This window comes from Tinamus guttatus, unplaced genomic scaffold (assembly GCF_059628265.1).
Source record: "Tinamus guttatus ecotype Peru unplaced genomic scaffold, ASM5962826v1 Tinamus_guttatus_pri_ptg000050l, whole genome shotgun sequence".
Taxonomy (NCBI): domain Eukaryota; kingdom Metazoa; phylum Chordata; class Aves; order Tinamiformes; family Tinamidae; genus Tinamus; species Tinamus guttatus.
In genome coordinates, this window is record NW_028288584.1 from 1 (window position 1) to 24,498 (window position 24,498).

At 42.2% G+C, this 24,498-nt stretch overlaps 1 protein-coding gene across 1 annotated transcript in view; it reads right to left on the bottom strand.

Annotated features, from left to right (window-relative positions):
* Positions 1-355: 355 nt before the first annotated feature.
* SMARCA2 (SWI/SNF related BAF chromatin remodeling complex subunit ATPase 2) overlaps positions 356-24,498 on the bottom strand; it is a 91,909-nt gene continuing 67,766 nt past the window's right edge. Inside the window, 3 exon segments of the mRNA XM_088539843.1 lie at positions 356-474; positions 1,219-1,324; positions 17,836-18,053. Coding sequence (XP_088395969.1) covers positions 367-474; positions 1,219-1,324; positions 17,836-18,053 — 432 coding nt within the window. The 3' untranslated portion in view covers positions 356-366.

Consider the following 24,498-nt stretch of genomic DNA (forward strand, 5'->3'; position numbering starts at 1 on the left):
AAAAATAATATTCACCACAGTATTCAAAGACTGTGAACCATACAGAAAAAGCTCTGCTTGTGGACAAACCTTAATTTTAAGCTTGTGTCTTTTATTAGCAGAAGTGGAGTTTACTGCTGAACACTTCCTTATCACATGGTCCTAAACTAGGCTTTTACGACTGTTGTTTTTGCCACGCACTCTAGTAAGCCCCAAATGGCATATGCCTCTACAACAAAGCCATTTACCATTGAGTTAGACAGTGCTGCAGCAGCTTTGAACTGCTACATTTGTTCAAAAACAAATACAAGTTTATATACATAATTATAGTAATCAAGTACTGAAAACATTATGCAGTGGAAACATGTTTAACACAAGGCAGTTCAGTCAGACCTGTGATCCCTCCAAGTTGAATGTCTGAGCATTGTGACACAGCAACATGACATCTTTCTCCAAATCCCCAAGACTCCGGTATTTATGATTACGAATTCTTTCCTGTTGCATTTATTGAGAAAATGAGATGTATGGAAGGGTAGAGATGTGTAAAGAAAAAGAGCAGAAAGAACATTTAGTTAATATGACATTTCAGTGTATTAAAATACGCTCTCTTTAACAATTTCACTCAAGCATCATGACAAGTATCCTTTTAAAACAAACTGATTTAAAACAAAACCTATTGTCAACATACTCCTGACCAAATACACACTACAGAGTCACAGAACGGTTGAGGTTGGAAGGGACCTCTAGAGATAAAATAAAAATTATATAATTGCTACATGAACAGAGGGCCAAAAATAACAGAAAATGTTCTCTTTGGTTGAGAGAAGTTTCCAGTTTCTCTTCTCAATGTAGCAACAGAATAAAGGATATAGATTTAAGACAATATCTAAGGTACAACAGGCAGCTTAATTCTCATGTGTCCACTGTATTTGGACTTGGTCTGGGTACCTCAAAATATGATTCTAGTTTAGGGATTATTCCATTTACCTATTACTGTATATTTATGAGAAGCACTACATTTTTACTTAACATATGCTTACAGATATGTTGCTTGCTCTTCAAGAAAAATATAATGCAATATACATTAAACAAATTCCTAACAATGTGTATAACACTGTCTAAAGCTAAGCCACACACATGTAAATGTAATATTCATGTCATTGTAATTTTAATGATGACTTAATGTTCACCTTTCCATATAGATATAAAAAAAAATCCACTTCAGTACAAGGCTCTTACCTTTATTTTTTTGAAGTCCACTGGTTTTCTAATCAACTCATAATACTCTGGTAATTCTTTCCTGGATGGGAGCTGAATGAAGACTTCGCTTAGCTGCCGTCCTGAACTGTTGAGAAAAATAATCCCACAACACAAAGTATTACCACAACTTTCTCTCAAAACAAATGTATACAAACCAATAACAGAAACTTTATATATTTTTCTTTTCTTTCAAAGGCTCAGAAGGTGAACTCTGCTCTGAGTTATCTTACAAATTTGGTACAAATAATTAATTTACAATTTAACACACGCACTCTATGCTGTTGTCTTAAAATGTCAGGCTCATTATAGCACTAGGAATGGAATTTCAATTCTGTAGTGCTTTTTCAAAATGCAGTCTTATTCTTTATTATGTTACATAATTTTTAGCAAGTATCTGCCCTATGTTACTAGTTTATAGAGTTATTTAATATCTACTTTTTCAGCTCCTGATCTCAGCAAGCTACCTGTTCATAATGGTTCCCAACCAGATGCTTCCTACAGTCAGAACACTGTGGAACAGTATAGCAGACTGCATTTCTTCAGTTAGCCAAAAGAAAGTAATGGGTTATCTAAAATCCTTTCATATTATAAGAACATTTCCTATGATTTACTGGCAGAGTCTAGGACTTCCAGATTTACTACCATTCATCCTTTATTAATAGCATTTTTAAAACTTCCAAAGTCTGAGGAGGGTCCTTATTTTCCCTTTTGGGGTTTCCTGAATAACAGCTGACTGCAAGTTATTTGGAGAAACACATACGTTCGTGACTTTTTTTCCTGTTTATTTCACAAGTAGCAGAAGAAGGCATTTGAGGAAGACAGTAACTGTAACCCATTGCAAACAGGCAGCATTCACAAGCGTTTTCCAAACCATAGTCACATACTTTCTTTTTTCACAACTTGGTCAAAGTTGGTCTGTTTTCTCACTTCCAGCTTTGGATGGCAATTCAAACATTAAAAAAAAATTCACAGGAGCAATTCTATCATGCAGAAAGGATGATGAAAGGCACAGGTCAGTTCTTTTATGAATGTCATGGATGCTTTTTCTACCTTAGACATCTCTTAAGGTCTGAGATGGGATCAGGATTTGAGAGGATACTATTTTGAAAATGGACCTGTCAAGCCAATGAAGAGTAACAAATAGTCTCCTCATTTCCTAGGCAGCTTTTTCTCACCTAATCCAAGATTTCTTAACACGTTATTGCTTCTTATATGCTGTGCATCAGAAAGCAGGATAGTAATATAAATATTCTGAGCAGTTTACTACTCAGTGTCCAGTGGGACAAACCTTGCATCTGGAGTGTTTTCCCTTCCACTGCAAACCTAAAAGCCACATGCCTCTGCCTCACCAGGATAACTCTGGTCTGACCTGCAGCAGCCACTGCCTTCTGCTGCTTAGCACCAACTGCCAGACTGCCTCTTAGCTTGTGGAAGGTGCAGGAATACACTTCCAGCTGCTGCTGCTGCACAGTCAGATAAGAAAGATGACTGAGCAACTTCCTCAAAAAAGGAGAAACTGAAGTGTTCTGAATGTAGATCCACCCAGGCTGTTGTTGAGGCCTGCTCCACACATGAGAAAAAATAGCTAAGATTCTTAAATTTACTAGCTACCTTTCCAGACAGATCTAATTTACCTGAGAAGCATCTTGATACTGAAATAGAAGGAATGATAAATGGGCCAGATAAATGTCCTCCCAATTCTTAGTATTTTTCTACTGCCAGTAAATAATTATGAAAATGTTAGGCCATGCTGCCTCTAATTCCCTTGAGCAATGATTCACACAGGAGACACCAATACTTGGCTTTCCCACATCCCTTGTCAAAGCGGAGGCATTTAAAGCACCAATCTTGTGTGAGAAAAAAAGGTGATAAACTTGTTATCATCTCAGAGTGTCCTCTCAGATAAAAACAGGAAGTCACAAACAAAAGCAATTCATTAAAACATCCTGTATTGCTTATTATGTTAAAAGTGTTTCCATTTTTCTCTAATTTGAAGATGATCTTTTTTGCTAATAAAGGAAAGTATCGAGTACTCACAGCTGACCTGAGGTCAGTTAAAGCTGTTTCAGGACACAGAGAACCACGGATACCCTGAAAAATGCAGCTCTCTGCTGCCCAGCTGGTATCTACTCTTCCTTTGTAAAATAAGAATAATGTTTATAGAGGTGTTGTGAAATATTTGCAAATCATTCAGACACTTTACACAGAAAAGCACCACAAGGAAGGCCAGGGAGAACTAAGCTTTTCAGTAAGTGATCAGTGTCCACCTTGAGTTTGTAAGGAACATATCCTTTCAAAAAGCAAAGCAAAGCAGTTTGCTGTTACGCTTTTGTAGACATATTGTAATGCACGTTCCTGAAGGAATCACATTAGACTTGCAACTTTTCTCTGTCACATCTTGTTTTCTGAGTGCTTGCCTTTACAAACTTAATAATGTTCTTTTAATAGCAATCTCTGCAATATGCACGTATAAGATTACATGTAAGCTAATCTGTTAAAAAGGACCAAAAATTAAATTCAAAATTCTTCGCGCAGTGTAAATTTTCAATTTGCTATGTAGAAGAACTAAATTATCTCTGCTATACTTAAAATTTCCGTACCTTTCTTCAAACACATATATCTACTTGAGAAGAAAAAGACTGGGGCAAAAAAGAAATAACAGACTGCTCTGATGCTGGCGTGGCCCCAGCTATACTTTGGAGTCTAACTACAAGTAGAAGAAATAATGTTATTATTTAGCTACAAAGAAAACAGCTACTAATTATCTCCTAAGTGTAACCATTTTTTAAAGCACGTAAGTATGTTTGTCCTATTAAAAAAGCCCTTGACTACATAGCTTTAAATCTCATGTATGTATGTATTTGTAAATATGTATAAATACATACAAGTATATGAATATATAACTTAAATTTTATATTTCATTAAAAATGTAACAGCAGTAAATTATTTAAAAACTATAACCTATTCTTTGAGGTGGAATTTTGCCAGCTGTGGCTTGCTCACACATTATATTAAATCAAAAATATCTTAAAATCCTGCAAGCTTTAGCTTGCTATCATTACTTACTCAGAATCATTTAAGGTTGTGAAAAAAAAAGCATTAAGGGCATGAAATATGCAACAGACAGAAGACCACAGTTTGATCTTTTCTACACAGATCAATAACTTCTTATTGTTTTACCATTTTTATAGAACCTCCTCCCACAAAGCATATTATCTTCTGTTCCCCTTGTATATGTGCATCTACACAGTAAATGAATATGTTCTCTTCTTACATAATCCATATCACTGTATTATTGGTACCAAAGGATCAAATTAACAATTACTAATGCAACACTGATTTTAATCCTTTTCCTCACTTTTGCAATTAAAAAATCATAACCACAACAACTACCATGTAAAAGGCATGCGCAGCAAACCACAGTTGCTGGGCAACTAGCAGGATCCATGCGGGAGGGAGGGAGGACCGGAATAAATCGGGAGTTGACTGTGAAAGAACCGTGGCAGCTCCCTGTGAGCACTAGCTCTGCGTTAGTCTTACGTGTGTTCATGCACGTAGAATTACACAGGGCATAGGCCAGGACTCATCCAGGATTACCGCTCCTTTTTAAGAGACTTTTGCTTTGAAGAAAAATATTGGAATGAAATTATTCCTTTTTTCCGCCTCAAAGGTGTTTAAATATTTCTCCCTTTTTGCAGTCGACTTCAGTAATGTGTTGTGGACATCTCCGTATTATTGAAATGGAAGTGGGTAGAAATAGTAATTTCTTTTTTTGATATATGACTGCTTAGTCCACAACTCTGATTTGATTATCTAAGAATTATTTGCTGTGCATCTCTGATGATTTAACAACACCCAGTGAAAAAATTAACTGCTAGTTAAATTACTAACAGCTAGGCCCTGACAATATTAGGATACTACAGGATACTACATTGTCATTTTAGCTTTAATTATGCAGTGGTCAAAATACTAGATGTCACAGACAGGGGAAGCTGCCTGCTCAAGCAGGACACTGGCCAGGACACAACTCTGCCTCCGACTTAGGCCTTACTAAATGCCCCTAGAGTGGGAGCTCCAGTAAGACACTTTTCAAGATTTTCCCACGAAGTGGATGTCTTCCATTAGATAAAAATACCACATGATTTTAGTTCTATCTTAAGAAATTTCAGACCTCACCCACGCTCAAATTTCTGTGTTCCTCAGTTATTGAGCTACTCTCCTTGGTTTATCAAAGCTTGCTTTTATTATTTTCATAAGATTTCCACCTAACTTACACTGAATAAACTTGATCACTTAATCCAAAATTGTTTTCCACAGCCACATTTCATAGTGCGAGATGCTACGTCAACGAAAAGAAGGGAGACATAAAGGCTAACATAATTCAAAAACATCTACAACTCTCTTTCTCTGTCAAAAACTACTTAAGATATTTCTCCCTTGAAGTCAGAGGATTTCGACCACCTTTCCTACCTTACCTCCGTTGAATTCCAGATTTATTCTCAATTAAGCCATCATGGATGAAGCTTAGGCATTTTTAATTCATAAAGAGAATAGAATAATGTAAAAATATCCAGGCCTCACCACACAAAACTTAAAAGCTGTCAATAGCTGGTAGACAGTAAGGAAGAAAAGGGAAAGGAATACATTTCATACTTTTTGAGATAGAAGTCCTTGTTTTTTATACATTCCTTCAAGCACTTTTAATTCTCTTCACATATTTTAAGTCATGAGGTCTAAATGAGGTAATATGAGGCCTAAAACAAATAGAAATAATTGCAGGAAAGTGTTTTTGTACTCCATTTTGTGGTTTAATAGAAAAGTATGTTCTCCTCTTGGTATTCTGGATACTTTTATTAATAATATATATTTCAAAAATGGCCTTTCAAAGCAAGAGACTTTCTGTTGTCTTTGGTTTACTCCTTCCAAAGAGAGTTGTACAATGTATTAACATGAAATAATTTGTGCATTTTGTTCCTAGAGTGTGGATGTAAACACAGTTACTGTTCCAGTCACTAAATGCACAAAAATCCAATGCATCATGCCGAAAATAAAATACTCTATCTACTGTTCTCACACTCCTCCAAAGGCAGTTTGTCTGAAAACGGGCACAGAGCTTCTCTGTCCTCAGGGATTTTCGAAGTTAGCTAACAGCTAACAGGGCAGAGTTTCAGAGCCTCAACTTTTTGATTTTTTGAATACACACAGCTTCATTACCTTTGCTATGGACAGTGCAGAAGAGAGAGGGGCACTGCTCTGTATCTGCAGCTGGTGGCACATTCTGTGGTGTGACACTCCAAGGCGAGGAGGACGCTGCCCCCTGCAGTGCCGGTGCGGGCTGACCGCGTAGCAGCGAACGCCACCCACTCTCCTCACTACAGAGGGATTTGGGTGGAGCGCTGATCCCACAGGTCAGCAGAACAAGGCTAAGAGCTCAAAACTTATAACACAACACTGGCATCGAAAGCAGAGCAGCCTGCAAAATTCAAGTAGTGTCAACTTGACAAGGATCCCCAAGCTCTCATATCAAAGGAGTCAAAATGTTAATGCTAAACATTTAAACACTGCCTTGCTTTTGATTTTTTTGTTCCTTTACTATTCTGTTATTAGATGGAGGAGTCCCTACATGCCAAGAATATCAATCCAAATATCAAGAAATAGACTGCCAGAAAACTCAAATAGTACCTAAACATTAAAGCTTTTCTCTCCTTCAGTGAGTATGTTCTCGTTCTGTAGAAGAAAAATCAGGTGGCTATAAATTGATCTGTGAAAACTACTGAACTCCTGATTCCTGGAATGTTTGCTTAGAATCTTGTGTTGGGGAGCAGGACAGGAATGAAGTGAAATACCAGGGCTGTTATATTACATCAAGTAACGTATAGGAATTAATGGAAAAAACTTGAAGTTCTACTGAGGACAAGACCAAAATAAAGAGCAATTTGACTTCAGTGTTAATTTACAGTGCCTTGGAAAAGTTCTTTATCTGGGTATACAACTAGCTGGATATATAGTTGTGTATTTTATTCTGTAGCATTTGAAAGAACCGTATGCTGCTTTTCATGCCACTGAACACTTACCCCAAAGATTGCTGATTTATTCAAGCCTCATTTTACTTTAATTTAATAATTGCATAACTGAAACTTCAGCGCAGTAGTGCATGCTACCTACGTTATTGCAGCCTCTAGATTTGCTAAACATAGGCAACACAGCTCATTTTTGGAGTACTTTTTCAAGAAGAAAGGACTAAGTTGCTCAGGCCCAGAAAGGTCTAGAACAGAACTCAAACACAGGAGAACAAGGTACACGGAGACTGCTTCCTTTTAGCAACACTACACACATCATCTACACATAAGCAGCCAACATGTACCTCTGACTTTTTTAAGCATCATGGAAAAAGGAACTTTTTAAAAGAACAATTTTAAACAGAAGAGAGAAGTGGCTCTGTAAGTACTTATACCATTTTCTCCTTGAATACTAGAGGAGACATAAAAGAAATCACAAATACTTCATAGTTTAGTCTTAGCAATGTATTCCTTTAATTTTCCTTCTCCTGGTTTATCAACTGTAATAAAACTTATTAAAACACTTAGACTTACTGCTCTGCCCAGTAAGACTCCACGTGGCTGCTCACCTTTTGGGACAAATCCAACTCCTTGTGGTCTATCCCTCCAGATTTTATCACAAAGTAGAGATGAAACATTTATTAGCACTAAAAATTTATGCTGAAGATAAGAATGCTTCCAAGCAGTCAAATACTAAACATACGAGAAAACCCTTTCTTTCCCCAAATGGAGCACATGGCCTACTTTCCTTCAAATTAACCTATCCCTCTGCACTTGCCCCAATTGCCTTCACACACCCAGAAGCACAAAGATGTGAAAAAGAAAGTCCCCCACCAAAACCAAAGGCTCAAATGCCTAAAACACAATTTATTCTAAATCTGCGAATCCTCAGACTGTTCTTCCAAACCTAAACTAGTCTTAACTTCCAATATATGTATTTATTTAGAAATTAAAATTCTCTCGAGTCAAAATTAGCAATTTTGTGCTGTCCTAGGCCTAAGAGGATCAAGTGATTTGATGCTAGCTCAGACAATATCAGAATACAAGATCTCAGAATACCTCTATTTAATTCATTCCATTTAAGAGTTCAGTATAACACACATTTTCAGTCCCTAATAAATATTTACTGTGGGAACCAATTATATCTTTCAAAAAATTATATCTGTCCTGGAAGAGGGAAAGAGAATCTTTTTTCTCTGTACAACTGCACAGACGTTACATTGAAGAAACATATCGAATTCAATTTCCTGAGCCAAAAACAAATGGCAAAAATCTTTTGTTTCCCCCATTACTGTTTTACGACACAGTGGATGCACTGGAAGTGACTTAGTTTGCACTTAGCTTTCATGGGAGGCCCTCATCATCAGAATTGCTTGGCTTCTATCAAAGTTTTGAGGCTCAAGGACCAAAACAGAAGGAGACTCTTGCATTTCTGATGGGAATATCTGAATTCTGAATATTTCTCACGTTCCCTTTTAGTTGGATGTCACAGTGAGCTGAACGGGCTGAGTTTTTCATTAGCTCCTTGATCATCATGCCCATTGCTGTGGATCCCATTCAGACACAACACATTGTTCAGTGTACCCTGCAGAGTTCTCACAGATCCTAAGCTCAAAGCACAGACAAAAGCTCCACCTTAGCATTACGTGCTGAAAAGGGCAAGGCACCAAGGCTTTGTCCCCATCACTGGACAGAGCCCAACTTAAGCATGTGCAAGCACACCCTGCACTGGGTGTAGCTGGGAAAGAAAGCATTGCAGCTTGACATTTGGGGTCACACACTCTGACAAGTCCATACAACCAGCAGGTGACACTGGTGCACGTCACCTAATACAAACACCCCTTCATTACCTCTGAATGCATTTGGTGTTCATTTAGCTTATACCTGCTCTTTATCTGGCCTGTGTGCAGGGAAAAGCAAGGATATGCACCACTGATTATTGGAACAGTGCAACTTTTTCACAAAAAGGAAGTCTGATTCAAAGATGCTATTAGCTAACGGACCAAGGATGGGCAGTTTCCCAACCTGCTTCATCAAACAATGATGACTTTGTAAACCTGCAAAATATAAGTCTCCAAACTATATCTTGGATTAGATGTTATACTACTTACACCTCCTACTAAGGTGGAAGTATCTAAAACATTGCTAGGCTGAAAATCGGCTTTTCACGAGAGGCTTTTATCTCATCTACTGGAAATATATTATGCTCAGTATTTCCTACAGTTTTCCTTCTGCAAGAAGGACTCACGATATGATCCTAATTAATTTTACTGGTCACAGGGAGAACTTCAACAAATCCAAAGTCAGGTATTTGAAAAAGACTTATAGTACTAACATGGGATGTGCAATTAACCTAAAGGAAAGCCCTTCTGAAGGTAAATGTTCTGAAATACAATTCTTGAGCAGGACAATGACATTTGTAAGGTGGAAAACTATGCTCACTTTTAATTTTTACTTCAATAACCTCCTATCAATTGGTCTCTAAAAGGTTTTCTACACAGATGGAGACCTTTGCGATAAGGTTCTGAATGGAATTTTATTTCAGAATCACAAAATTTGTTTAAAGATTGAGAACCAAAATGAGGCAGTTAAAAAAAAAGGAAAGAAAAAAGATGTAAAAAAAAGGTAAAATGGGTGGAGGTGAAAAGTGGGAAAACAATGAGGGAAGAGGGGAAGAAGAGGGAAGGTGAAAGAAAGGGAGGAAGAGAAAGGGGAAGGCGAAAAAGCAGGGAAGGGAAAGCAAGGGAAGGGAAGTAGGGAGCGAGAATCAGGGCGGGTGGAAGAGGGAGCAAGGGGGGGAGAGAAAGGAGAAACAGAGCAAGCACAAAACACCAAATGAGCAAGAGAGCAGGGGGGAGGGGGAAGAATGAGCAAGGGGCAGAGTGAGCTGGGAAGAGTGAGTGGGGCTGAAAGTGAGCAGGAAGAAAGGGAAGAGCGAGCAAATGGGGGGGGTGAGCAGGGCAGGGCAAAGGGGGGAAAGAGCGAGCGGGGAAGAGTGAGTGAGGTGGGGAGAACATGAGTGATGTGGGAGGGAGAGTAAGAACAAGCAAAGGGAAGAGAGAGCAGGAGAGAGAAAGAACGAGAAAGGGGGAGGAGATGAAAAGTAAGCAAGGGCTTCAGAGACAGAGCGAGTGAGGCGGGGCGAAACGAGTGAGGTAGGAGGAGAGAGCAAGGGGGGATGAGTGAGGGGAGAAGAGACTGAGAAAGAGAGAGAGAAAGAACGAGAAAAAAGGAGGAGACAGAGAGCAAGAAAGGGGCGGAAAGAGTGAGCAAGGCGGAGAGAAAGTGAGTTGGGAGGGAGAAAGAGCGAGCGAGGGAGGAGAGAAAGAACGAGCGGGGGGAAGTGAGGTGGGAGGGGAAAGTAAGAGCGAGCAAATGGGGGTAGAGAAAAAGCAAGTTGGGGGGAAGAATGTGGGGAGAAGGGTGAGGGAGCAGGGGAGGGGAGAGAAAGAGCGAGAAAGGGGGAGGAGACAAAGAGCGAGCGAGGGGCGGAAAGAGCGAGCAAGGCGGGGAGAAAGTGAGTGAGGTGGGGGGGGAGAGTGAGGGAGGAGGGAAAGAACAAGAAGGCAGGGAGAAATCAGGTGGGAGGAGAGAGTAAGAGCGAGCGAATGGTGATACAGAACGAACAAGTGGGGGAAGAACGAGGGGAGGAGAGAGCGAACGGGGAGGAGAGAGAAAGAGCGAGAAAGGGGGAAGAGACAAAGAGCGAGCAAGGGGTGGAAAGAGTGAGCAAGGCGGGGAGAAAGTGAGTGAGGTGGGAGGGGAGAGTGAGGGAGGGAGGGAAAAAGAGCGAGCGAGGGGGGAAGAATGGAAGAAGTGGGAGGGGAGAGTATGAGCAAACCGTGGAGGGGAAAGAAAGAACGAGAAAGGGGGAGGCGACAGAGTAAGGGGTGGAGAAAAAGAGCGAGCAAGGCGGGGAGAAATGATGTGGGAGGGGAGACAGAGTGAGCGAGGGCGGAGAGAAGGAGCGAGCAAGGTGGGGAGAAATCAGGTGGGAGGAGAGAGTATGAGTGACCGAGTGGGGGAGAGAAAGAACAAGAAAGAAGGAGGAAACAAAGAGCGAGCGAGGGGTGGAAAGAGCGAGCAAGGCGGGGAGAAAGTGAGCGAGGTGGGAGGGGAGAGCGAAGGAGGGAGGGAGAAAGAGCGAGCAGGCAGGGAGAAATCAGGTGGGAGGAGAGAGTAAGAGCGAGCGAATGGTGATAGAGAACGAACAAGTGGGGGAAGAACGGGGGGAGGAGAGAGCGAACGGGGAGGAGAGAGAAAGAGCGAGAAAGGGGGAAGAGACAAAGAGCGAGCAAGGCGGGGAGAAAGTGAGTGAGGTGGGAGGGGAGAGCGAGGGAGGAAGAAAGAGCGAGCAGGCAGGGAGAAATCAGATGGGAGGAGAGAGTAAGAGCAAGCGAATGGTGATAGAGAACGAAAAAGTGGGGGAAGAACGAGGGGAGGAGAGAGAAAGAGCGAGAAAGGGGGAAGAGACAAAGAACGAGCAAGGGGTGGAAAGAGCGAGCAAGGCGGGGAGAAAGTGAGTGAGGTGGGAGGGAAAGAGAGTGAGGGAGGGAGGGAAAAAGAGCGAGCGAGGGGGGAAGAAATGGAAGAAGTGGGAGGGGAGAGTATGAGCAAACCGTGGAGGGGAAAGAAAGAACGAGAAAGGGGGAGGCGACAGAGTAAGGGGTGGAGAAAAAGAGCGAGCAAGGCGGGGAGAAATCAGGTGGGAGGAGAGAGTAAGAGTGACCGAGTGGGGGAGAGAAAGAACAAGAAAGGAGGGGGAAACAAAGAGCGAGTGAGGGGTGGAAAGAGCGAGCAAGGGGTGGAAAGAGCGAGCAAGGTGGGGAGAAATGAGTGAGGTGGCAGGGGAGAGTGAGAGCAAGTGAGGAGAAGAACAAGGGGAGGAGAGAGAGAGAGCAGGGAAGGGGACAGAAACATCGAGAAAGAGGGAGGAGACAAAGAGCAAGCAAGGGGTGGAAAGAGCGAGCGGGGCGGGAAAAAAGTGAGCGAGGTGGGAGGGGAGAGTAAGAGTGAGCGAATGGGGCAGAAAAAGAGCAAGTGGGGGAAAGAGCAAGGGGAGGAGAGCGAGCAAGCAGGGGAGGGGAGAGAAAGAACAAGAAAGGAGGAGGAGAAAGGGGGAGAAGACAAAGAGCGAGCAAGGGGTGGAAAGAGTGAGTGAGGCGGGGAGAAATGAGGTGGGAGGGGAGAGCATCAGCAAGCAGTGGAGGGGGAAGAAAGAACGAGAAAGGGGGAGGTGAAAGAGCAAGGGGTGGAGAGAGTGAGCCAGTGGGGGGGAAGTAAGGCAGGAGGGGGAAAAAGAGAGCAAAGTGGCGGGCGCAAGCGCAAGCAGAGGGTGGAGAGAAAAAGAGGAGGGAGGAAAGTAGAGGGAGGAGAGAGCATGGGGACAGAAAGAATGAGAAAGGAGGCGAACGAGAGAGGGAGCAAGAGACAAAGAATGAGAAAGGTGGAAATCAGAAAAGAAAGAGGAGGAAGGGGGAAAAGAGCAACTGCAGGCGGAGGAGGAGAAGGAGCAAGCAAGGGTGGGGAGAAAGTGAGGAAGGAGGTGAGAGAAGGAGCAAGGGAGCAGAAAGAATGAACAAGAGAGGGGAAGTAAAAGAAGGAGCAAAGGAGGGAAAAGCCAGAAAAATAAACAAGAAGAAAAAGTATGTGAGAGAGGAACAGAGAGAGAGAGAGAGAGAAAGAGAGAGAGCACGCATATATGTGAAATCTTAAAGGCCAATGCGGGACAGGGAGAGAAAGAGTCAGGAAACAGGACAGAAGAAAAAGTGAGTGGAAAAGACAGAATGTGGGGGGAAGGGGGGGGGGAGAGAGAGAGAAAGGCAACATAAATAGGGAGAAATGGTGAAACAAAGAGGAAAAGGCAAGTGCAGGAGAGAGCATGAGTGCTAGCAAAAGAGTGAATTTGAGTGAAGGAGAAAGCAAGGGAGTATGATTCAGAGAGTGGAGTGAGGGTAAATGAGAGGTGACAGAAGGGGAGCTGGCGGGAAAGAGAGACAAAGAGAAGGAGAAATGGGGGGCAAATGCCCACATGCAATGGACACTATGAGCAAGAGAGGGCGTGAGCACGCACGTGTGAGAGAGAGAGAAAGAGCAACAGAGAGACAGAGAGAGAAGGCAACAGGCAGAAAGAGAAGGAAATGATGGGGAGAGAAACGGGGGCAACAGATGTGAGTAAAAGACAATGGGAGAGAAAAAGGGCAACAAAGAGCAAGGGTAAAAGAGAGAGAGAGAGAAAGGACAACAATGCACGGAAGACAGGGTAGAAGAAAGTTTGTGCAAGAGAAAGGGCAATAGGGAGACAGAGAGAATGAACACAACAGCAAAAGAGAGAAAGGGAGAGAAAGGGCAACAGCAAGTGAGAGAGACAGCAAGAAGGAGCATCTTTGAGACCGAAAGGACAACAGGAAGCACATATTAAACAGAAAGGGCAGAAGAGAGAGAGAGAGAGCAAGAAAAGACAACAGAGAGATAGAGAGAGAAAAGGCTACACAAAGCTCATGCTAGAAAAGGCAACAGGAGGAAGAGAGAAAGCGCAGCTGGGAGAGAGAGAACACAATAGCAAGAGAGAGAAAATGAGAGAAAAGGTAACAGAGAGCCAGACAGAGAGGGCAACAGAGAGCACGCAAGAAATAAAGGGTAAGAGGGAAAGCACATGAGAGAAGCATGTTCAAGAAGGAGTGCACGGAAGAGCAACAGCATGCACATGACAAAGATGAAGGGCAACAGCGAGCACGTGCAGGAGAGAAAGGGCAACAAAAGACACATATGAGAAAGAAAGTGCAGCAAAGAGCATGCATGACAGAAAAAAGGCAACTGAGAGCACACATGGGAGAAAAATGGAAAAGAGAGAAAAAGGGCAATGGGGAGAAAGAGATAAAGCACAACAGGGAGAGGGAAAATGCAGCAGAGACAAAAAGAAAGGGAGAGGAAGAGAAAAGGCAACAGAGTGAGCGAGAGATAGAAGAGCAACAGAGAGCATGTGAAAAAGGCCAACAGAGTGCTCAAGAAAGGGCAACAGGGAAAGAGTGAAAGGGCAACAGGGTGGGGAGAGAGAGAGAAATATAAAGCACAGCAGGGAGAGAAAGCGCGCGTGAGAGAGAGAGAGAGAGAGGGCCACAGAGCATATATGTGAGAGAGAAAGGATAACAGAGAAGGAGGGAGAGGGCAACAGAGAGAGAAAGGGAAAGAGGAGTCACACACAAGAAAAACAACAAGGGGGAGCATGTGCCAGAGACAAACAGTCACGGAGAGTGCACAAGAGAAAATGCAAGGGAAAGGGGCATGAAAGAGAAGGCATGTGAAAACGAGGGCAGGGATCACGCATCAGAGATAGCAAGCGAGAGACAGCAACAGGGAGGAAGAGGGAGAAAGGACAACATGCAGCATGTGTGCGAGACAAAGAAAAACCAGGAGTACGTGAGAGTAATCAAGAAAGAAGGAGTGGGGGAGAGAGATAAAGTAAAACAAAGGGTGCGAAAGGGAAAGGACGCAGGGAGCGCATGACAGAGAAAAGGCAACAGAGAATAAAAGAGGAAAAGGGCAACAGAGGGAGAGAGAGGGAAATAACAATTAAGAACAAACATGGGAAAGGAAGGGCGATGCTGGGGAGAGAGAGAGGCAGAAAGAGAGAAATAACCGTACACAGAGAGACAGAGGGCCACAGAGCATGTAGAAGAGAGAAAGGACAACAGAGAGGTGCATATGCAAAAGTGAAACAGAGGTGGATGCATGCACGAGAAAAGTCCAACATGGAGCGAAAAAGATCACAGAATCACAGAATGCCTAGGGCTGGAAGGGACCACTAGAGATCATCTAGTCCAACCCCCTGCTCCAGCAGGGACACCCAGAGCACGTGGCACAGGGTGGCATCCAGGCGGGTTTGGAAGATCTCCAGAGAAGGAGACTCCACAGCCACTCTGGGCAGCCTGTGCCAGGGCTCTGTCACCCTCACAGGAAAGAAGTTCTTCCTCACATGGAGGTGGAACTGCCTGTGTTTCAACGTACACCCATTACCCCTTGTCCTGTCACCGGACACCACAGAGAAGAGCCTGGCCCCATCCTCCCTACAGTCACCCCCTAGATACTTGAACATGTTAATCAAATCTCCTCTCAGTCTTCTTTTCTCCAGGCTAAACTGGCCCAGCTCGCTTTGTTTTCCCTCATATGACAAATCATCTTTGTGGCTCTCTGCTGGACCCTCTCTAGAAGCTCCATGTCCTTCTTGTACTGAGGAGCCCAGAACTGCACACAACAGTCCAGGTGTGGCCTTCCCAGAGCTGAGCAGAGGGGCAGGATCCCCTCCCTCAACCTGCTGGCAACGCTCCTCCTGATGCAGCCAGGATCCCATTGACCTTCTTGGCCACAAGGGCACATCACTGCCTCATGTTGTCAATCAGAACTCTCAAATCCCTCTCTGCTGAGCTGCTTTTCAGCAGGTCAACCCCTAATCTGTCCTGGTGCCTGGGGTTATTCCTCCCCAGGTACAGGACCCTGCATTTGATAAAAGATGGAAGAAGGGCTACACAGAGAGAGAGAGGGCAAGAGAGGAATGGCAACAGAGAACAGGAGAGAGCAAGGAAGGGCAGCAGAGAAAAAGGATAACAGAGAGCAAGACAGAAAGGGCTACAGAGTGTGCGAGAGAAAAGGCAACAGAGTGAAGGAGAGAAAGAGCAATACAGCAGATAAGAAAAAGAAAGAAAGCACTAAAAGAGATAGAGGGAGTGAAAGTATAACAGAGCGACAGAGAAACGGCTTCAGGGAGACAGGAGAAAGGCCAAGAGAAAGACAGAGAGCAAAAGGGCTATAGAGAGAGAGAAGGAGAAAGAGAAAGAAATGGCAACAGAGAGAGGGAGAGAGAAGGAATGGGGGTCAGGCAGAGTGATGGGCAGCCAGTGTAATATAAAGGGTGATGAGGACCTGGCACATGTGTGAGAGAGAAAGGGTGACAGGGAGCATCTGCTTGAGGAAGAGAAAGGGCTAAGGGAAGCAGATGTGAGAGAGAGAGGGCAATGCGGAGTGCACACGCGCAAGAGAGAAATGGCAATGGGAACGTGCGAGAGAAAGCGTGATGGGAAGTGCACAAGATAGAAAGGGCGAGGGGGAGAGCACGAGTGAAAGGGCAGCAGGGAAACAGAAAGGCAAGATAGTGAGAGTAAGCTTAAGAAATAAATGGGAGGGTGTGAGGGCAAGGCAGCAAGGGCAAAGAGCAAGGGGGTCTAGAGCAAAAGGATGAGGGAGGAGGCGAAAGAGCATAAGAGAAAGGGAGGGCAAGAAATGGAAAGGAGGTGGGGGGTAATGGGAGTGAAAGAGAGATGGAGTGCGAGAGAGAGGTGCGAGATGGGGAGCAGAAGAGAGAAGATGGGGGATCACAAAGGGAATGAGAGAGGGGGATGAGTGAGAGAAAGAGATGAGAGAGCGGGACAAGAGAGATAAAGGGATGAGAGCAAGGGAGTGAGAGAGGGTGAGTAGTGGGGTGAGAGAAAGGGAAGGGCAAAGAAGGACAGCAGGGCGAGAGAAAGGGTTGGCAAGAGACGAGAAGGGAAGAGAGAGTGGGGTGTGGAATGAGAGGTAGGATAGGAAAAAGCGGGGATGGGGAGGAGGGCAAGAGAGAGAAAGAAGGAGAGAGGCTGAGAAATAAAGGCAGAGAACGGGTAACAGAAAGGGAGTTAAGAGCAACAGAGAGTGAGAAAGGGCAACAGAGAGTAATTGGGAGAGTAAGAAGGTAAGAAAGAGAGGGAGAGAACCAGGCCGTGTGAGGGAGAGATGATCAGGACTTAGGGCAAAAGAGAGAGTGACAGAGAAAGGGCATGCATGGAAGAAATGTCGAGAGAGCCAGAGAAAGGTTGGAGGTGGAGAGAGAGAGACAGAGAGAGAAGGAAAGCAGGAGAGAGAGAGAAAGATGGGGAGTGAGGGCGAGAGACAGAGAAGGAAAGAGGCAGAGAGACAGCAGCTGAGAATGGGAAACAGTGAGAGAGAGAATAAGGGTAATAAAGAGCAAGAAAGGGTGACAGAAAGTAAGAAAGGGCAAAAGCGAGAGAGAAAAGGTGGGAAAGTGATAGAGAGGCAAGGGTGAGAGGGCAAAGACAAGAGAGGAGGTGAGAGAGAGAAGAATTGAGAGACAGAGTCAAGAGAAGGAGTGAGAGAGACAGAGGAGGCATGCACAAGAGAGAGAGGACAGACACGAGAGAATGCATGCATGAGAGAGAAGGGGCATGTATGAGACTGAAAAGGAGGTGTGTGAGAGAAGGGGCGCACCTGTACATGGGTGAAAAGGACACGAGAGAAAAAGAGAGAAAGAAAGGGCAAAAGAAAGGGCAAGAAATGGAGGGAGAGAAAGGGCAAGAAGGGAAAAAGGCTAAGGCTGGGGTGAGGAGAGAGAGAGAGGCCAAGACAGACAGACAGCAAGGGCTACAGGGATATAAGGAGATCAAAACAGACAGAAAGGGATAGGAAGGGCAACAGAGAGGGAGAAAGAAACAGAGAAGAAAAAGAGAAAGAGGAAAATGAGAAACAGAAGAGAACAACCTATGCTTACCTGTCTTTATAGTTTATCACAGTGTCAATAATAGCACTCATCTGTTTTGTCAGTTTAGGTGGGTTGGGTGACAACTTCTCTGCAGGAGGTCTGCCTCTTCTTTTCTTTGCTTTCTCTCCATCTTCTTTCCCAGAATCCTTATCCACATTTCTTCGTCTCTTCCGTTTTTTAAGCCGGACTTCCTCTTCCATTTCTTCCAAATTTCCGTCTTCAATTGCCTGACAATCAAAAATTCAAAAATGGCATTTTAAACAGAGTAAGTCTGCAAAGAGAAATAACAATTTATATTTAACAACAACAAAAACAGAACTCAGCAGGATGTAGATAATCCAATCCCAAATGTTTTACAAATAAGAGTTCAACAAATTTTGGGGTGCTGGCAATCAAACAGCCACTAGACTTCCATTATTTCTAAGAATTCCACTACATATTCTTTGGAATCTTAGATTCCATACCAAGTCAAAATTTCACATACAATGAGGGCCTGTATCAGAAAGTACATACAACACATGTTAATTTGTTGATATCAGTGGCAGTTCTTAAGAATGTAGATACATGTGAAATACAAAACTGACTCGCACGCTTTCACAACACGGCTTGACTTGCAGTAAGAGATCACATACAGCTCTTTTTGAACACAAACACATGGACAATTTATCTGGCAGACACAGGAAGAGAAGACTCAGTTTCTCTTCCACATAGCTGAAATGACTTACAAATCGCCTGATCATTAAAATGATCTCTAAAATCAGATATTTTCTTTCAGAATAGCAACTAACAAAGAGGCAGAGGCACTAACAATACAGCATTTTACAGTAAAAGGCACTCATGGGATGAAACAAAACAAAACAAAAAACCACAGAGTCACAAACAATGAACACTAGTTCCAATTACCTGCAAACGTGCACTTTTAACCAGACCCAGCAGCACTATGCAGAGGGATAGTAAAATCTCTACATAAACAAACCAGGAATAAAGGGAACCTGTTCATACACTGACTATCATATCCATGCGATAAACCAAGAGGCTGAACTTTTCCTGCTTTGGGAAAACCAACAAAAGAAAAAAAAAATACTGGTAATAAGAGAACTGAAATTAAAAAGAAAAAAAAAATCAGACTTTCTGATTAATGCCTACTCAGAATCTAACTGATGTTGATATTTGTCCTTTCGCCTCTCAATATTGCCTTGAGTACATGCAAATGCTAATCAATCCTTTCTCGTAGCTGAAAGCGCTCTAATCATAAGGCAATTACCTTCATTTCTCCACAGCATCAAACATGGCTAATATTTATGATCATGTGAGTATAACAATCTATGTAAAAAGAGTGATTACAGCGCAGACATAATTTCTTTCAATTGTGTACAATGTCTCGCGAAAAACAGTTTGTGCAAAAACCTGGTGCACAGCACAAAACAACCTGGCATGTTAAAAACACCAGTGGGATTTAAAAATCTGTTTCCTATGCATTCTCCGATGTGCAAATCCACAGAACAAACACGAACACAGAATCCTGAGGGATAGCCCGAAACTAGGCCTTAATAATCAAAAGACAATTTCCATCATGCTTCCACAGCATTCAGACAACCACTATGAAAGGAGGCTTGAGATCTGATGAGTTAGGAGGAAAAGGAAAAAAAAAATCTGCACACAAATTCATTAATATTCATCTGGCTAAAGCAGGACACCCACTGCACACCACTGCAGCTAGCAAAGATTAAGAAAAGGAAATTTCGCTGCAAATCTTGGAAGCTAGAAATCCTAACAATAAATACAGCATGCAAGGCTGTCAACAGTTAATGTCATAGCTCTCCTTAAGCACTCAGTTGTACACAGAAATACGGAGAACACCAGCTTTTTATGTGTTACACACCTACACATGCCTGTGATGTTGCTCTACTGAATCTTCAAGACGGCAATGAAAAAGGATATTTACCTTACCACTATCAGCAGGCCGGCTATCGGAAATCACAGTTAGTGGGGATAAAATTAACAAGCCAGCAAAGCAGCGAGCTGCTAGTCTCTTCATCAGCTGATCAGGAAAAAAAAGAGAGCTGAGGAAAGGCTATGTTTTCATATACGAGTAATTTTATTTTACTGAAAATTTAATACTGAAAGGATTGTGGCTTCTCAAATCTGCTGTTTCATTCTACCTACTACAAGGCCCCAAGCCTTCCTCCTTCAGACAGCTTTAATATTGACAACTACTTATCATATTTCTCCCCTTATTATTCCAGGCATCCAACTCAGAATTTTTACAGGACAGTTATTGATTCTTGTTAGAATTATTATTATAAGATCAAAAGAAGAAAATTTTATGTATGCTTTTGGAAGCAAAATAGATTGCAAGCAATAAAAAAATGTTTATTACAGAAAACAAATTGTTCTGTAGTGAACAGATCAAGTTTTGGTTACTGAATATGTTAAGCTACTCACATTGAAGAGAAATAAAAAAAAATTATGATTTTGATGGGTTTTTCGTTCAGAAAATCAGTATTCATTCAATTAAAATACATTTACAATTTTGTTTTCTTGCCAAATTCCTTCCCCCTGCCCTGCAAAAGTGTTGTCACCAAAGGGTGCTAATACCTCCTTTGAGATATACTGTATACAATTCCTGCCTGGGGTATATACTATCTTGTGGGACAAGACAGAGAGAAATGGTAACGTACAAAGAAATTTTTACGTACTACATTCATGAACATAGTAAAAATGAAAAATAAAATTAAGCAAATAGAAAACTAAAATATAGTCTGGCATATACTATTTCAAAGTTTATGTGCATGCAAGTAAATTCTTCTTCCCTTAAAAGTTTAGTGTCAGCACTAGAAAACCAGCATTACACAAACAGCAGCCAAAAAACTTGTTAATGTGACTAACTTAAGTTCTCAAATGCTAAATTTCTTTCTTCGATATGAACAGAAATATTTAATACCAAACTTACAGTTTATTCAACCCCTTAAGATGAATTAAGCTACTTCAAACAAATCAAATATCAGCAGAGATATTAAACTTCTATTTATATATCTACAAACATATAAACGTGTCTATATGAATGGCAAAACACTTATTAAATTAATTAATCTGTCTAAGGCCTTTGGTAAAAAAACTTACTCTGGTAGACACTTACTATGGTGCTACACTAAGAAGTTGACAGTAAGATAAATTATATAAATCTCAGGGGCAAATCTCCTGTTCTTAACAGATAACAAGGTGCCCAAGTGTGCAAGATATAACACAGACATCTCCCAAGCTTGGACCCCTGCAAGAGTTTCAAGGAAAACAGCATATAAATGAAATGTTAACATTTTCCTTCTACATAAGAACAATTCAAAAAAACTACAGTAAAATTTGGATTTTTTTTTAGTTTGAAAGAGCTGTGAAAGCTTTGAGATACTCACAAAAGGAGTAGGATATCCTCAATTTTCAAGGAAACAAGTGCGAAGACTTAACGTTCAGTCCTGACAAAATCCTGCTGCTCTCTAGACTCTGGCTGCTGTGTTTTAGTTCATGTACATGCGTATGTTTTGCTAAATACTGAAGGACATACAGGGTTCTGATGGCGCCAGAATTTTAGCGATACTGTTGACCATGAAATAAAGAAAACAAGCCTCTCTTCTCCAAACAGATGTTCGACCCAAGCACTAACAAAAGTGGATTCTTCAGAAGTCAAGTAAAAGTTGCTTCTGAGACAGTAGACTTTCCTATTCTGCTTGCAATTAGATTTTCCTCACCATAAAAAGAAAATTCTTAGCCTTTTCTTGAGGATAAGCTTTTTACATCCGCTTCTGTTCGGACACCAATGCCCAGTGTCTCTCCAAACTCTAAAAACACACAGATTTTCCAATCTTCTGTGGAGAGATTTGCTAATTACAACACTGAGTGCTTCCGCGGATGGTGTAAGAAAAACAGGCAAACAAACAAAAAAGCTTCCTAGTATCCTATATATAAAAACGAACCCAACAATGCAGACTTTCCTTAAGTACAGACTTTGTCTGGGACAAAGAGAATCTTATTAGGGCCCTACACTGGTAAACAATTATCTGGCTGAGAAGAACAGATAATTTTACATCTATTAAGCACTTAATCAAAAACATGTCATCAATGCAAAACAGAATAACAAGTGGCTGCTTTATAAAATGAAGTTCCTATTTACCAGTCTGGAAGAAAAGAAAGGAGTAAAAGAACTCTGGAAAATTCTAAAAATAAACAACAAAAGCACTAAAATGTCATCTTCTAACTGCTATCACCAACATCTCTCTTCAGCATCTTCCAAGTCCTCCACAGATGTTTCAAAAACTTCTGGTGATTGATCCAAGCTGAAGCTCATCTTTTCCAAAAAATCTTCATCTTTCTCTTTAATAACTAATTATCCTGCTCATTTTTTCAGCACTGACTCTTGATATCCATGTCTGTTTATACCTTCCACACAACTGTATAATTTGCTGACTTGCTACAGCTACTTCCCCTGCTCTGTAACAGAATAGCTTTCCCTATGCTATAGCGTATACGTAAGCACACCATCGATGAAGACAGTGTACTTTCTGAAGAAGAAAAATAGTAACACACTGCATATAAGGAAAACCTGATGACACAAAGACAAGATTCTTTATCGACAGTGCAATGACTAAACATCTCAAGATAAACCCAAGGTCAGATTGGTCAAGGTCACTGACTTTCCTTTTCTTGTTGGAGAGTATCCCACAATTATGTGACTGATTTTCCTAACTAAGTATTAGAAAAGAACCTCAAGGTCCCTATTTTTGTTGTATATTAACAATAATAACAATGGAAATTAGGAACACTTTTTCCATGCATTTTGATTTCAAGGCTGATGACAAAATCTGTCAGTACAATGCAAGCACATAATCATCCAAGGCAGCAGATTGCATTATAAAATGTAGTTAACTATGTAAAATATTTAGAGGATCAAAATTTTAATCTTCAGTATGTTATTTCTGGCTTGGGACAAATATTTCAGATAAAGTATCTATTTAATGTGATAATGATAATTAAGAAAAAGCATCGCCTTGAGCAATCAATGGAAAAATTTCATCTGAATTAGAGTAAAATTATCTTTGCAACAACATACATTTTCTTTCATCCAAAAAGTGAAACCTTGTTAAAAATCAACTTCCAAAAGGTAAGCAATGATTCTACATGGATCAGTCAAACCTCATTTTGCAACTAGGAGCTTCTTGTAAACTGGGACGGAAAGACCAAAGGGCAAAATAATCAGATATATTGGAACCCACTGACTGTCAAAGAAGTACAAGAAAAGGTAGAGCAAAAGGCAGAAAGTGGGTGAGAATAAGGAGAAGTAGTAGTAGTAGTTTATCAGACTCAATGTGAAGATGCTTCGCGTTGCCAACCCAAGAAAAAGTACTCACGACATTGAGACAATCAATGTTCAACTACAGAAATCATAATTACTGTGCGGTTCAACAGCTGCTCATTCACATTCATAAATATCTAAAGAACCAACTGTAAGGGTCTTCTGAAGGTTTTCAAACCTAAGTGTGATTCACTGCTCCCACTTTAAGTATATTTGTGCTTTTTGTCTTGCTAGGAAGTCGTCATTTGAACAAACAACTTCTTGACCCAATCCAAACTAAACTGGCAGCAGGAGAAAGTGGAACAAAGAAACAAAGCAGAAATTAGGAATATCAGCTTCTTGCTGTTCATCACTGAATGGTCTTTTTAAATTCTCTGCCCCTTTTAAAAAACATAGATTAAATACGGCACAATTCTATGGGCAAGCTCCGGAAGGGTGGGATAGATGAGTGCACAGTGAGGTGGATTAGGAACTGGCTGGATGGCAGGGCCCAGAGAGTGGTGATCAGCGGTGCAGAGTCTAGTTGGAGGCCTGTAGCTAGCGGGGTCCCCCAGGGGTCAGTCCTTGGTCCAGTCCTGTTCAATTTATTCATCAATGACCTGGATGAAGGCACAGAGTGCTCCCTCAGCAAGTTTGCTGATGACACCAAACTGGGAGGAGTAGCCGATACCCCAGAGGGCTGCGCTGCCATCCAGAGGGACCTGGACAGACTGGACAACTGGGCAGTGAAAAACCTCATGCAATTCAACAAGGCCAAGTGCAAGGTTCTGCACCTGGGGAGGAATAACCCCAGACACCAGTACAGGCTGGGGACCGACCTTCTGGAGAGCAGCTCTGCAGAGAAGGACCTGGGTGTCATGGTGGGTGACAAGTTGACCATGAGGCAGCAGTGTGCCCTCGTGGCCAAGAAGGGCAATGGGATCCTGGGGTGCATTAAGAAGAGCATCTCCAGCAGCTGGAGGGAGGTGATCCTGCCCCTCTACTCAGCCCTGGTGAGGCCACATCTGGAGTATTGTGTCCAGTTCTGGGCTCCACAGTACAAGAGGGATGTGGAGCTGCTGGAGAGAGTCCAGCGCAGGGCTACAAGGATGATCAGGGGCCTGGAACATCTGCCCTATGAGGAGAGGCTGAGGGAGCTGGGCCTGTTCAGCCTGGAGAAGAGAAGGCTGAGAGGGGACCTGAGCAGTGTCTAGAAGTACCTCAAGGGAGGCAGTGAGGAGGATGGTGCTGGCCTCTTTTCACTGGTGGCCACTGACAAAGTTAGAGGTAATGGCCACAAACAGAAGCACCAAAAGTTCCACAGGAACTTAAGGAAAAAATTCTTACCA